We start from the raw sequence: 15,925 nt of genomic DNA on the forward strand, positions 1-15,925 counted from the left end.
AGTGAAGGCTACCTGGCTTACAGAGGGCTCGACCTTAGAAATGAATGAAAGAAAGAACTCAAGGAATTTGGATGCAGAGAGAATAGATGTTCAAGAAATCTCTTAACCTTGCTCTGATACCATAAAAGAATGTCGAATGAATTAATTCAGAATGAGCAAACAACTCAATGATAATACAGAGATATTTACAATAATAGAAACATCAGGTTTCTATGTAGAATATGGAAACACTCAGTTTCATCTAAGAAACTGCTAAAAGAATAAAAATAGCAACAGCTAAAAAGAATGAGCATTAAATACTAAATAGGAATATTCTAATACAAGTCACAAAGATGACTAATCTACTCGGCCTAGTTTGATTGTCTATGCTGAAGTTCGACCTCCTAGAATTACCCAGAAACTCAGCCCTGCTGTTGCCCAGAAACTCGGACCTCTGCCCAGAGTCTGCCCAGAAACTGCTGCCTAGAAAACCGTCAGAAACTCACATGTGTGAGGTCAAACAAGAGAGGGAATGCATGATATATCTTTGTCTTTTTTCGTCCTCCTTGTCTTCTTCTTCTACGTTTAGATGCCCAAAAAATGTCTTTTGTCTTGTGTGATCCGAATTTCCTAAATATAGTGATTCTGACTGGCCGAATGGGTGTCTCTCTGCCTGGGGCAGACTTGACTTGAAGGAGGGCCGACTTGACCTTATTTGGAGCCAAAAATTCAAATTTGAAAATTTCTCTTTTGAAACTGACATGAAGAACATGTCTTATATTAATTATATTTCAAGGGCTAACATAAAAATGACATGAAGAACATGTCTTACGTAATTCAAGGGCTAAAATATTAATTATGAAGACCGACCATAGCTACAGAATTCAACAAATAGGACTCCATAGTACAAGCTATAATGGCATAGGGTAATTCCAGACAGTTATGAATCTATAGATTAGTGGAAGGACTAAAACAAAATAACAATGCCAATGGTCAAATCCCAAAAAATAACCCTAGATAATGAAATAAATAGTAACATTATGTGAGATGGGAAGAAAGGAAGAACAAACACTCCTACAATGGAGAGTTACCTAGATAACACATAAAAAGGCCTAATGTAAAGGATCCAGATCTACATTAGAATCAAAAGAAGAGTCTATTGTGTTGTCAAGTAATGTGTAAGCATAAATGTTGAAATTGATGTTGTCGTCTTCAGAATTGCTTGGGCTATAAGAAGACTAGATTAGACATATCATGGGGGGAAGTTGGCTGCTCCTTGTTGAAGCTCTCCTAATTGAAGGTTGACAAGTTCCTAATGGAAGAGAAGCTTGGTGAAGTGAGCTTTTTTGCAAGCTTTGAGTTGGGAATGGGACTTGCCACCTCCACTAGCTGAAAAAGGATGAATAAATGATATAATCAACTTAGTGGTTTGGGATGTGGACAAGTCTTGTGGGGCATGTCCACCAAATTTTCCTATTAAAGGTAGACAATGAAACATGTCTGGTTAGGGTAAAAGACAATGAAACATGTCTGGTTAGGGTAAAAGATAAACATAGTGAAGGATCTTCACAACTCTCTATAGAGAAAATGGAACCTTACCCAAATCTCATGGTATGGGGGAATTTTGAAAATGGAGATCTGCTCAAACACGTTTTCTGAGTAGGACAAAAGCCTACAGATCTTTCCCGTCCACAGTTTGTGTTGATTAGTGTCAACTTGCAACCGGTGAGAGAAAACCTTCACTTGGTTAGAGGGATCCTAAGACCATGGGACTAGTGCTACCAAAGATATTTCAGATGAACAATAAGACCATCAACCATCAGCAAGAAATGCAAAGTGTAGAAAGCCATCTCAGTTCTGAGTTGCTAAGGAGGCAGAGTCTAGGCCCAAGTGACCTAGATGAGTTGTCGATAGTTTTATTTCTTGTCCATCCTATTAATGTCTTAATTTAGGGGATAAAGTGACATAGCTGTCTAAAGACTACTTGTAGGGAGGGAGACACTCAATGGAGATGCACAAAGATTGAAGGAGTGAAGATGCCTTAATGAATCAAAACTATCTTCTCACCGAGAAACCCATGAAAGCGATCTCCTCTATGGCCCAGTGCATACCTTCTTTTATCATCTTGAATTGATTCAATTGCCTTTATGTCGATTGTCTCTATTCCATCAATAGGGTTTCAAAGTGCTGTTGCAAACATATTTGTTGTTGCAACAAAAAGCTTTGTCAACAAATGAGCAAATGGTGATTGTGAAGTTGCATTGGTATGTGAATGTAGTATAATTTGAAGTTTAAGGATATCAGTTAGAATGTGGGTACTCTGGATAATTTTATTGCCTTGACTGTCCTTGGAGCTCAAATTGCTTACTTAAGGTTAAAACAATTGTAACGAGTAGCTTATAATATTCCATCTTAGAAGCATTTGTTTTTGTTTTTGTTTTTTTTTTTTTTTGGAGAGTTAGTAGCTCAGTACAAGTTTATGTCATCATATGTAACACATATGTTATTTGTGCTTGGTGATTGTCTGTCAGAACCTTTTGTTTTGGTTGAGCTCTTGATGACTGGTATAAGGATTTTGTTGTTGTGTTGTTGGATAAGACTATTAGGTGTTTATGTTGTGACCTTTTCTGCTAATCCAAAATGTATTCAACAGTTCTATTACTATTTATCGACGTGACCATATTCGATTTTCTATTGCTTATTCAGGGGTCATTGTTTATGAGTATGAACTAAAGATTGGCTGGGGTAAATCTGTTACACTTCCTTCTCAAGCTCTCCCAGCACCACCACCAGGTCAAATGGCTGTCAGGAAGAAAGAGGTTTGATATCTTGATTGAACTATTTCTGTTACTTGGGTTTCTTTTAGGTTATATTTATTATGTTGTTGTTCTTGCAAAGTTATATTTGTTCATTGTATTTCTACTTTTATTCAGTGTCTTAATTTTTTCTTTATGGTGATCTCAATCATTTTTGGCAAAAGCCAAGCTAAACAATCTGGATTTTGAATATTTTTGGATTTTGCCAGTTTGATGTCTGAGTGATTTTTTTGGTGCAACCTAAAAATTAATATCTATTTCATTCTCCAATGTAGGGTACTATAATTACTTGGTCAGGGCCAGGCGGTCCACCACCTCATGCTGTAACTAGTCAGGCTTCTGAATTGGTATGTAATTATATGATTTCTTTTTTGGCTTATGCTGTAATTAGGCAGTGCCTTGGTAAATTTAGTAAAAAATGAATTATTGCATTTTACATTAATTGGGATTACCTATTGTTGTTATTAATAATTTTGGGTCCTCGTACTTCTTACTCAGTGTGATTGGACTTGGTCTGATTTCTGAGAGTTTTAACTTGTAACCTATGTTGCATGAGTTTTACGAATGAGGGAAGAGGTTTTGGATATGGTTGGAAGTTACCCCCAAATTTCCAGGGAACAAGAAATGGGGATGGCAGAAAAAATATTTGAAAAGTCAAAGTTCTTAAAAATATTCTTATGATGTTAAAACCCTACAAAAGTCCACGTAGGAATTTTAAAATTCAAACATGATACAAGATCAAATTTCCAGGGAACAAGAAATGGGGATGGCAGAAAAAATATTTGAAAAGTCAAAGTTCTTAAAAATATTCTTATGATGTTAAAACCCTACAAAAGTCCACGTAGGAATTTTAAAATTCAAACATGATACAAGATAAAAATGGTAAATACCATTCATGATTACATAAATATTAATTATTAGAAACTAAACTAAAATGGGTATTTGTTTATTATTTTATTAAAGTGAATGACTACTTATTCCAAAATGTTCAAATGGCAAAAATAGTATATAGTCTAAATTGGCAAAATGCCCAAAGTATGTGGTCATGGATCTAAATTATGATTTTCTACCTCAAGGTATGCATGAACTACTTGCCTTCATTAAATGCTCGGGCTGCTTAAAAGATAATGGGCTACTCAAGGGTTGCTAACCTTGTTAAATTATGCAACTAGGGTCAAATTCTGCTTTGGACAGCTCATTTGATGGAGATAATTATTGCATTAAATTCCTCTTTTCAAGAGGACCAAAATCAACCTAAAGATCACTCAAATCGGACAAGGAGAAGTGTGTTTTTGAATTAAAACCCACTCATATGTAAATTATCAAGGTCGGCTTCAACATCATGTAGGCTCATGAAGCCCAAATGACATGTCTTTTCACCCTCATCGATTCATATAAATACAAGAGACCTTCATCCTCATTTGGCACTTCATCACCTCACATCACATCTTCTCTCTCCTATTCCTATTGGTTCGTACAACTCAGATTGGAAGGATTTCTCTCTCTCATGCGAAGGACAGGTGGTTGTTTCTGATTGGGCCGAGTTGCAGGAAAATTGCAGGTCTGTTGCAGGGCGTTGACCAATGTTGACCAGGGTGAAATTGACATCATTTGACTTCAGTTTTGGGTGGAAAATTTTGATTTTTGCAGGCCGCATTGAAGGACACACAAATCGAGGAATTCTGATCAGTTTTACTGACATTGACTTTCTGGTTTGACTGTAGAAAATTGCTGACTGCGACAACAGACTTTCTCTCTCCATTGACCAAGTTTGACTGCAGTTTTGGGAGCTGTTTTGACTATTTCTTGACCAGAAAAAGAGGTCACATTGACTGAATTAAATTGGAGCAGATTTGACTGCTGTTGACTTGACTGGATAGGGCAATCAACTGCTGTTGACTTTTTGAATATTTAACAGTTGAACAGATTTGACTCTTCCTCATCATCTTTGACATTGGTATATTAATTTGATTGTTTGGATATTGGATATTGACAATGGATATTGGCTAGTCAAAGTTTGACTTTGGCTCTTGGATGATGTACTCTTTCTGCTGAACATTTGAAGACAATCTAATAGAACAAGATTTGCAAGGGTTTTCCCCATAGTGTTTTTCCCTGGTCATTGACCAATTTTGTGTCTCTTGTCTCTTGGCTGTCTTTCATTGTGCATTTGTCTAATTGTTCTATCTACTATTGCTCTACTTTCATTGTATAATTGAAGAAATAAATTGTTAATTTGGATGCTATTGGATTTTGCTGAAGTGATAGTTGCAGGATAGAACAAATTGATGAAAATTTAACATGGTATTAGAGCTAAGGTGAAGACAAGCCCAAGAGACATAGAGCAAGAGCATCCATTTTTCTAGTAGTCGATCGAAAAAGGGAAAATATTTTGGTAAAAATGTCTTCCTCTTTTTTCAAGGAGCATGAGAAGTTGGATGACTCGTATAAATTTGCTGCATGGAAAGTCAGGTTGGAGATCATCGCTGACAACAATCATGTTTTGGACTTCATTCAAGGAAGAGTAATTGAGCCTCCAAAAATTGCTTTTGTTGCTGTTAAAAACAAGCATAAGAAAGGTGAGTTAAAAGCAAAGCAAATTATAACTGATGGTTTACAAAATAATTTTCTTGTGTATGTTGGAAATTTGTGAAGGTCTAAGGATGTGTATGATAAGATCGCTGACATGTATGTACTGTGAAGTCAACAATTTGAATGAAATCATCTTTTTGAAAGATAGTTTAAAGACACAAAAATGGACAAAGGAGAATTTGTACAATCATACATTATGAGGACATCTCGTCTTAGAGATCAATTGCAAAGAATTGGGGAAACCACACTTGACAGGGAATTGGTGATTGTAACTCTTAGAGGCCTCCCTCCCATTTGGGAAACCTTCATTACTACTATAAGCAAAAAACAACAGCTTACTTTCATTTGATGAGCTTGTTGGAAAGCTCGCTCAAGAAGAATCAAGGATGATATCTAGAGGAAGAATTCAAGGATCAAAGGAAGGGAAAGCCCACTGCCTACGTTGCTCAAGGAAAGAAAAAGAATGTAAAGAAAGGAAAGGGAAAGCCATCTAAATCAAAAACATCTTCTCAATCTAATCGAGATTCCAGGGATTCAAGAAGGCGAGATAGAGGTCTGTGCTCGTCCCTGGGGGACCCTAGTCTTGTGGGATCTCTTTTACTGACCTACAGGGTTTAGGGATGGTACTTCATCAAAAACCCCGATTTTGGTTGCGTGGTCTTGCTCCCTCATCCACATATATACACACACACACACAAACCTAATCTCAAACCTCAATAAAATTTTATTACAAAATTTGAATTCAAATCAAACTTAATCATTGTCGAACTCGAACCGTGTGACATTTCCTCAAAGCCCTAAAGTTGTTCTTTGCACACTTTTTCCTTAATTACTCGATTGAGGAAAAACAACCTTTACATCCATCTCTGCAAGGAATAGAAATAATAGTTCTAATAGAAGTGTACTTGACAACTGGAGCAAATGTCTCTTCATAGTCCTCTGCAACTTTTTGGGAGAACCATCTCGCCCACAAATATTTCTTTGTACTTCTCTATGCTGACATCTATCGCATGCTTGATCTTGGAAGTCAACATTGACTTCCCCTCAGGTATCGGTGTAATCATGATGAATTGATATTCCTCTGTCATGGCATCCTTCCAAACTACTTCACTGTCTACTCCCTGAACCAGGAGCTCTTTCGATCATTTGCCATGGTTCTAGATGTTAGTAGTTTATGCTCGATCTTGGGAGAATCCTCTTATCACAAAATTTGCTTCGTTCTTCCCGATGCTTCCATCTATTGCCAGAGCCTTGGCAACTTTCATGGTGTACGTTTTTGATCTTGAGAATTGTAGGTAATTGTAAACTCCCTCTTGATCCTAGCCTTCTTGCACAAATCATTGAAATCCATCTGCAAACTAATCAAGCTAGAAATGCTCATCCTCGTCCTCATCATCAACTATTAAGGCATGTAGCTTTCCTTTCCTTCCATGAATTTTATGAGCTAGGGTTTCTTCATCCGTGAGTTATCTAGCCACAAAAAAGGCTCAATTGCAAGTTGATGACATTTTCATGCTACAAAGTACACACTACTACTAGCATTCAATTGTCTTGGTCGCGTTCTAGGGTTTGGTAAACCCTTAAGACCAAGATAACAACCCTCATGTAACAATCCTCGTAGGTTTTCTGAACAAATTTGATGTCGAAACTTCTTGAAACCAATTTAGACTCAACCCTATTCATGACCTTGATCAACCTTAAACAAAACCGAAATAATGGCTCAGTACATGTTCTTAGGAAGATCGAAAGATAACCCTTGAAACAACCTCAAGGATAGGCTGAGAAGTTGACATGTTAGGCCAATTGGCCACAAATATTGACTGAATTTTATTCAACCAATCAACGAAATACACTTCAGAAAGGGGAGGCCAAAACAAACCTTGAATGTGCCCTTTAAGTAACCTCTGATCAAACCCTTTAAATATGCTTTAGAAATGCCCCTAGAACAGGACCTAAACTCCTCCATTGAATAGTCACAAAGGGATGCCAAGGTTTGCTTCAAGACAATACCTAAAAAGGGGCAGTTACCTAAAAAGGGGCCGAAGTAAGTCTCAATTGCCACAAAAGATGAGGCCCAAAATTCCTCAAAACATTGTCAAAAAAGGCCAAAAAGATGCCACAAAGAGGCCTCAGGAATAGGTCGAAATTTGCTTAGGAAAATACAGGTCTGAGTCTCAAGAGCAAATGCAAAACTATGTTACAAAGGTCTGTAAAAGGGGCCAAAAATCCTTACTCCAGTCCAACAAGTTCACATAGAAAAAATACAACATTTAAGCCTAGAAGAAACTTCAAGGAACTCGAGCTTCTTCAGATTAATAAGCCTTAGACAAAACTTCAGCGTCTAGCTTCCTTAGCTCCCTTTGGTTTTGGCTTCCTTGTCTTCCATGGGGAAATAGTCAAGCTCTTGAATAAGCTCTTCAAGACAAACTCTCCAAAACTTGGCTTCTTCAAGTCTCTTTAATGGTTGCTCTTTCACCTAGGCTCTGATACCATGTTGATTTTTCAAAGAGAAATCTCATCTTCTAATCTGATAATTACTTTTTGATGATTTATTAACCAAGTTCACTTATGTCATATGTATCTTAAAGCAATTATACATTGAAATTCTCCACAATAATGCAATAATGATAGTAGGATCATAAAGAGACATCCAATCACACAAAGAGACAAATTTTCACCTAGGAAACCCAAACTCGGAGAAAACCCAACCATCTTTTCTAGGAGAAATTCTTCAATTCAACAAAGTTACAATTTGATATTCACATGTCAAATTAGGTCAAATGGGCCACAAAAATCCCATAGGTCAAAATATAGTCAGCACAACAGCATGGTCAAATTGCCTATACAGAGCTCAATTGCCCATTATAGACTCCATCAAAGCCTTAAAAAACTCGGTCAAACTGACCTCAAGAACAACTGAGTCAAAGCCTCAGAAAACTCGATCAAACTTACCTTAGAACAAATCGGTCAAATCCTCAGAAAACTCGGTCAAACTAATCTCATAACACCTTGGTCAAAGCCTAAGAAAACTCATTTAAGTAGACTTCAGAACAATTTGATCAAAGCCTTAGAAAACTTCGTCTTCCTCAGGAAATTTGGCCTTCTCCAAAGTCCTCTTTGCATGTGTGTGAGAGAGAAATGATTGTTGTGAGTGAGTCCAAAAATGAGGAGGTCGAGTGTCTTTATATAGTGTTTGTAGGAGCCCTAAGTCATGCGTCCTTTAACTGAGCTGACCTATACTTTGGGGCTGACTTGAATAGTTTAATTTGAATTTGAATTTGAATTTCCCACCTTATATTTCTTTCATGGGCCGACTTGAGTAGCTAGGGAATATCGACCACAACCACCCAAAAATCAACATCAACTACGCACATAGTGGGCTGGCACATGGCCATAAATGAAGTTTAGCCAAGATATTAAAAGAGGACAAGAATGGATATAACAATGAACAAAATGCATAGGTAGGAGGTCACAAAACTATGCTCATCACAATATAAATATTTAGTACGTGTTCGAGCTAGAGGGGGTAGATGATAGGTAGAACCTGAAGCTGATGTGGTTGAACTCCCAATAGGAAAGAACAAGACACAATCCCACGCCTCAATGAAATAACATTGAAATCTGGGATTTGAACTAGATGGTTCATAAATGGATGGGCTAAACTAGGGCTTAATACTTGCATAAGTAAAACAACTTTAAGCAATATCATCAACAGAGGTATGCCCAAGAACACAAAGATGAAGATAACAAAGGAATGAAGATGTTGACAAAGAATGCACATTAGATGACAAACATCGAGGTAAGTGATACACAACTTAGGGTTTATCACAATAGTGACCCAAACTAGAGCAGAAACAAAACAACAATTTTAGAATCAAATGCAAACTCAAGGATAATACCTTTAACATTGGTGTAGACTGAAACCAATCCAAACATATCCTCTCAAATTTTCTAACTCCAATTATAGATACAGTTCGAGTGAACTTAGTGAGGAGCAACAAGGTCACATGGGTCTTATTCAACTTGGAAAGGTTACAAGACATCAATGCGTTTGAGGAGTCATATTCTCAAAGGAAGGCATTAGCCTCTTCCTAATCATTCACGATCTTCTCTTTACTTTCTCAATTTGTGTAGGAAATGAGATAAGATAATTTTATTAGTGCCCAGGAAGTGACCATAAATAAGTTGAAGGGATTGCTAGGTACATAAAAAATAATACACATTGGGATTGCGAGTGTAGCTATGTGAAAGCATATCTCACCTCTAAGGTCAAGACCTAGGCTTTGATGTCTACTATGTATGAAATAGAAAGATACATGGTGTCTTAGCAGAAGAAAGGTTTCCTCTCAAAAGAGCTATCTCTTGTTGTTGATGATAATAAGGAGTAGGAGGAGGAGGAAGATTTGGTAACCTTTGAGTCTATACTTGCAGTAAGTAGATCTCTTGTATGAGTTCGAAGATCTCAAAGGACTAGAATATTTAGGTACAACATATTGCCTAGAAGAGGTGTCGTTCTGTTGAGATCTAGATGAGAGGGAAGAAGAATGTATATAGTGAATGAAAGCACATTCTTTGGCTTGTACCTGACACCATCCCAAGGTTCTCATAGGTAGAGGTAAGGGTCTCCTTGAGGTATGATGGATTTGGATGATGAGGTGTAACTACTCTTTGCCTACCTTTGGGTGGTGCCTTTCTTTGTGAGTATCAGGAAGGACGGGTTGTCCTAGTAGTGTCCATTGAGATTCCCATGGATTGTGATATGTGCATAACTCTAGTAAACCAATAATGGATTCACTAGCAGGAATTGGTTGCAATGATGGGCAATGGCCTTCGAGTGGTATGTAGGGTAAGGGTACCAGTTTCTGTTGATAGGTGAATCAGTGAAGTTTCGAACTCAATGAAGTTGTGAAACTATTGTAAAAATGGCCTTGACTCAAAAAGGGTGAGTTGCAAACTAGACTTGGATAATGTGAGGAGGAACAATCCTCTTGCAACAAATATTATTGCAGAGCAAGAGATCTAGAGCCTTCTTCATCCTAGTCTGCTCTTTCTATAACAAACTCGTTTCCCAAACTTCAGAGCCATAGAAAATTGTGTACTTGATGGTGTTTTCTAAAAGTTCCAACTTGGACAAAATGTCCTGGAAGTGGTTTTGGATACATTGTCGCTCCAGAAGGGCTAGGGAACCTTGCTGATAAGAGGCTAGAGAGTTTTCCTCAAACTAAAATGAGGCCTAGAAAAACATCACCCAAGTAAGGTGTAAGCAATGATGATCTCAATTTTCTCACCTTGAAAATAGAATTGGAAATTTGACAAGATGTTCTTTGGGCTATTAAATATCATAATCTTGATTTTACCAATGTTGAATGTCAACTATGGAAGATCACAAAATCTGGACAAGGTGTCTAGCTATATATGGAGTTGGACTAGAAAATAGAAATGGAAATTTGACAAGACTTTCTCTCTTGAAACCCTAGCCTACTTAGGGTTGTTGATGAAGTCTAAATGCTATTCTTGATGTTTGAAGTTTTTGATGCTGTCATGTTTGGGTTGTGGTATGGCTATGATAACCCTAACTTGTTAGGGTTGAATAGTGATGTCTGGAATCCCAAACCTATTTGACGTATTGATAAATTAAGGTTTGTTGTGTTATGTATTGAAACCCTAGATCATTAGGGTTTGGTAGGTTGTATAAGCAAAACCTTATAATATCCTAGGAATGAAATCCTAGGTATAAGGGTGTTTGTCCGATCAAAATCCTTAGTCTGATCAAGTTTGTTATATGACTAACTTTAACACATTTATACTTGTGTCATTGGGATTGATAGACACATGCTTGTGCATGATGATGGAATCCTAGATATATGTGTTGACCTTATTGTTGATGTTCATAAGTCCTAGGGTTTGGAAATAAGCCATAGTCGAAGTTTGATTCTCTAGGATGATAGTGTTTGTGAATTCTAGGGTTTTGTAACTAAACCTTTGTAGAAGTTCAATTCTCTAATATGTGATGTCAAATGTGATAATTTGAGATTTATCAAAGACTGAATTTGAGCTGTGATTGGTTTAGATTGTTGAAGCTTAATGGCTCATGTATGAAATCTAGGATCTTGCACTAAATCCTAGTAGAAGTCTAACATATGAGTTCTAAAGTTGTTTGATGCATTGTAGAACTATATTTGTTTGAATTGCTTCTAGGGTTTGCAATATTTTGTAGAAGGGTATGTCATATCTTTGGAAGAAATATTCAAGCCCTAGATATAATGAAATTTGTTAGGTTGTTTAAGTTGCTCAAAAGTCTTGATGATGAAGTCTAGGGTTTATGACAAAACCCTAGCAAGAAGTTGAAGTATGAAAGTATGGGTTTCTTGTTTGTGAACCTAACTAAGTTTAGGTATTTGATGTCTAATGTCTAATGCTTACATTATTGTATGATTCTGAAATAGTTAACTTCATGCTTCTATAGACTTGGTTGTACATGCTATCTAAGCTGTACAGGTACATAATCTTCAAGATGGTGAAGATGTTTGTAAGTAAAGTTGATATGATAAGCATGATGAAGAAAGTTATATAAATGATGATGGTCATGATAACTCTGATAAGAAGGATGGAAGCCATGAAAGATTCTCCAATGTCGTAGAAAAGAAGTTGAACTCCCTAAGTTAAGAGGGAGCCTGGATACAGAAAGAAGTATATCTCCCAAGTTGAGAGGGAGGGCATACTATAGTCATAATGGATATCTTGAAGAAGAAATTGGAGAATGCATTTTGAGGGGCTGTTGAAATAAGGAATGCAGGATTTGTTTGTAGAATGTGTTGCTACATGTGAAGTAGGATCTAAAATTCTACTTTCTTAATATGAAATCCAATGAGGTCGAAACCACTCTCAAACATCTTGAGTCAATTAATGGTAATGTTAAAAATTTAAGTAAAAGGATGAAAAAGAAAGATAAAGGAGAATGTCACTTTTACTTTAAGAATTTAACATTTCCATTAATAACATTAGTAGGGCCTAGAAAAATCCACTTTCCAACACTTCTAACATTGCTTAATTTCCCTTAGTTGCACTTCAAAACCTTTGAGAGCTCTAAACGTGTGACAAAATTGCGTGAGAATGAGGTAGTAAATCCATTTTAGGATTTTTTTTCACTGGACATGTCCAAATTTTGGGACACCAATAGGGCTCATGTCCGACACAAATCAAACTCATGTCTTCTGAACAGGACACAAGTTAATCTCGTGTCGGACATGTGTCACCCACGTGTCGTGTCCAACACGTGAGATACATGACACGAGTTGGGGGGGGTGTAGGACATGTCTTGTGACTTAGTTGGTGAGGCGGTATTGTCAATCTCGACAAGCAATGGAATTGCTCGTGTATCTCATAGTAACAAGTACATTTGATTGTAAAGTGCTTCTTTGTGTAACTCTACGTGGATGATGGGTTGGGGATTGTCCTCTTGCACTTGATGATGTGGCAAAGTAAGATGGTCTAGACTCTAAACTCTCTCAATGTGGGCACATTTCAACTTGAGTTATCTTAGTTATCAATCCTTTGAACCATATAAACCAATCAGTGTGATGATGGAGTCCACGAGGCCTAGTTTGGATGAGATTATCTCAACAATGGTTGGAAACATTGCTTCGCTATAAGCACAGGGCACCCATACCTCCCTACTCACTTGGGGTTGAAGGGTCTATCTCAACGTAAACCTAGGCCTTAAAAATTGACCTCTAGATATGTGTAGTGGTTGCCATAGCCTAACCCCCTCGAATTAAATGTGGAAATTTAAAAGAGACTTGTTTGAGTAGTTTAAGATCAACACCTTGGTTTTCCAAACCTTGACTTGTCAACTCCCAAAAGTCACAAAGCATTGCAAGAGCATCTAATTGTCTCTGTAGATCCTCAAGAGTGGAGGCCATTAGTGCCCCATCATTGACGAAGAGGCATATGGAGATCAAGACGTAGTGAAGGAGACAACTATCATCAAGCTGGATGTGCTTGTGTAAGAAAGGCTCAAACCCTTTTGTGTAGATGTGGAATAAAATTTGTTAGAGGACACACCCTAATTCACCTTGATCATGTTGTTGATGAAGGGTGATAATTCATTATCGAGGTTGAGCACATAATGATGTTAAGAATGGCAAGAGTGAGATAAGACAAGCGAACTGGCGGAAAAGGCCTGAAACCCATCTGTTGTTTAGTATTGATCTCCAAATCTAAATTTATAATACATCAATGGACATTCTAGGTCTTCTAGATCTAGATATAGATCACAATGACAACTCATCAGTGGATTAATATGACACCTCATCAAGATAAGAATTACCAGTCATGACAATTGTATTATCGGACTTCGTGATTCTCTAGGGACTCTGTCTAACATTCCCTCCCTCAATCACAAATTTGAATAATTGTACCAATAACCTTTGTTATCTTTAATTTGAAATTGTTGAACTGAGTTTTGATGAAGATATGCCTGAAAAATCGCCAATATCTGAATATTTGGAAGTGACTAGTTGTTTTGTCTAAACACTTCCATTGAATAATTGAATGTTTTTTTGTTGAGGAGACTAGTTGCCATGCTGGGATTCTCAATTTTTACTGAAATCACTGATAAGACATCAAAACTTGAAGCCTAATATATGGTATTCCCCCCTTATCAGGTGCAAGGTGAAAAGTTTTTCAATAGTTTATTTTTGGAAAGGATCCAACCTGGGGCTTTGGATTCTTTAGGTGGTGGTTTTTGTGGATGACTGCTAACCATTTTCCATGGAAACTGGTGGTTTATGATTTACAACTAACCATATTGCTTAGAATAAGGTGGTGGTTTCTGGATCACCACTAGTAATCTTTTTTGAATAAGGTGGTCATTTTTGGATGACCAGTAACCAATCTGCTTTCAATAATGTGGTGGTTTTTGAATGACCACTAACCGATTTTACTTCATCAATTACTCCACCCCATAAAAGTGTAGAAGAGTTTATTTTATCATTGTGCCCCCTCTTCTTTAGCAGAAGAGAATACCATCTTTGACTCTTGTGGCTTTACCTCTGTTTTCAGTAGTAGACTTATGTAGTTTCTTCACTTTTTGATCAATCTCGAGAAATTTATCTATCCATATTGAATTAATTTCGTAGATTTCTTCTGCTTTTGACATGTCTTCCCACAATGAAGACAAGGATGGAGATCAAAATGCTGACTCTCCATGTGACTGTTTCTTTAACAATGCTGACATTTTTTATCAGTACTATTAACTTCATCAAGAAATCTCGCACTCACAAATTCAATTGGTTTGGAGAAATATGGAATATGAACGCTGTTTTCTTTGGTGTATCCCAAGCCATGTCGATCTTTGTTGAATGAGATTTCTTCCCAAGGTTTGACAACCATCCTGGAAAGACCATTTTCTTGTTCTTTGTGTTCTTCGTAATTGCTTTTGCTATTGTAGATGCTATTATTCTGTGATTCATTCTTTGATTCCATCAAGTCATCTGTATCACACTGAGCATCAATCAATTGTATTCCATCAACTTTTGTTATTAGTTCAACTCTATCACCCGCTGCATCGAACTTTTGAATAAGTTCCTCTGTATCAGATGTTCCATCAGTGTGCTTTATGAGCTCTTCTATGCCACAACTTGCATTAGTTTATGGGATGAATTCATGTGTATCACAATATGTTTTGACTTTTTCTATTAGATCTTTTGTATCACAAATTGCATCTACCTTCATTGTCGACATTGCATCAATCATATCACAAATGTGATCCTGCTTTTCTCTTCGTTTACTTTGAAGCGCATCAAGTAATTGATCCTTCATACCTATTTCTTTTTGAAGATCTTTTACAGATGCTAGTGTGAGGCATTTGATCAATTTTTGTTTGGTTTTGTTGTAATTTCAACTCTGGTACTTTAATTTTATTGGGAATTCATGGTTGCACTCTTGCAAATCTTTAATTTTTTGAGAAGCATTTAATAGATGCTTTCCTCCCTTACCCATTTGTACTTGACATGCTCGCTTGCTCACTGTTCTTTCTCGCTTGTTCACTCATTCCCTTGATCATGCTCACATGATTTTTATGTTACCTAAGGGTGTTAGGTACTACTGATAATGCACCCTGAAATTTGATTACAACCTTGAATTTGATGACTCACTTGACTACTTGTACATGCTCGCGTGTACTCGTTCCCTTGATTTATGTCACCTTAGGGTGTCAGAGACTACCGATCATGCACCCTAAAATGTGATTACAATGTCTTAATTTTAAGGACTCGGTTGATCGCCCTATTCCATTTTCGCAGGTCTTGTTACAATTCCTTTTTACTTGGAAGGGTTTTTACCCATTGTGATGCTCCAATCAATTTGATTTTAATATATTCTTACATAAACCAAATTCACAATCACTCATACAAACTTGTACATAATCACACAAGTACAAGTATCGTTAGATCCCCTTATTCAATTTCAGGCGTATTGAAGTTACAATCACCACAAAAAATTATTCATTATTATGGTTGTTACAAGTTACAACATGC

General features: G+C 36.9%; 1 protein-coding gene across 2 annotated transcripts in view; it reads left to right on the forward strand.

Moving 5' to 3' along the window:
• Positions 1-15,925, forward strand: part of LOC149165313 (protein RRC1-like) — a 106,351-nt gene that overhangs the window by 69,852 nt on the left and 20,574 nt on the right. For both annotated transcript variants that reach the window (XM_089432282.1, XM_089432283.1), the window contains exons 9-10: positions 2,686-2,798; positions 3,071-3,142. In XM_089432282.1, coding sequence (XP_089288408.1) covers positions 2,686-2,798; positions 3,071-3,142 — 185 coding nt within the window. The remainder of the gene's footprint in view (positions 1-2,685; positions 2,799-3,070; positions 3,143-15,925) is intronic.

This window comes from Pinus tabuliformis, chromosome 5_1 (assembly GCF_031772625.1).
Source record: "Pinus tabuliformis cultivar Carrire ecotype Pingquan chromosome 5_1, CPIR1, whole genome shotgun sequence".
NCBI lineage: Eukaryota > Viridiplantae > Streptophyta > Pinopsida > Pinales > Pinaceae > Pinus > Pinus tabuliformis.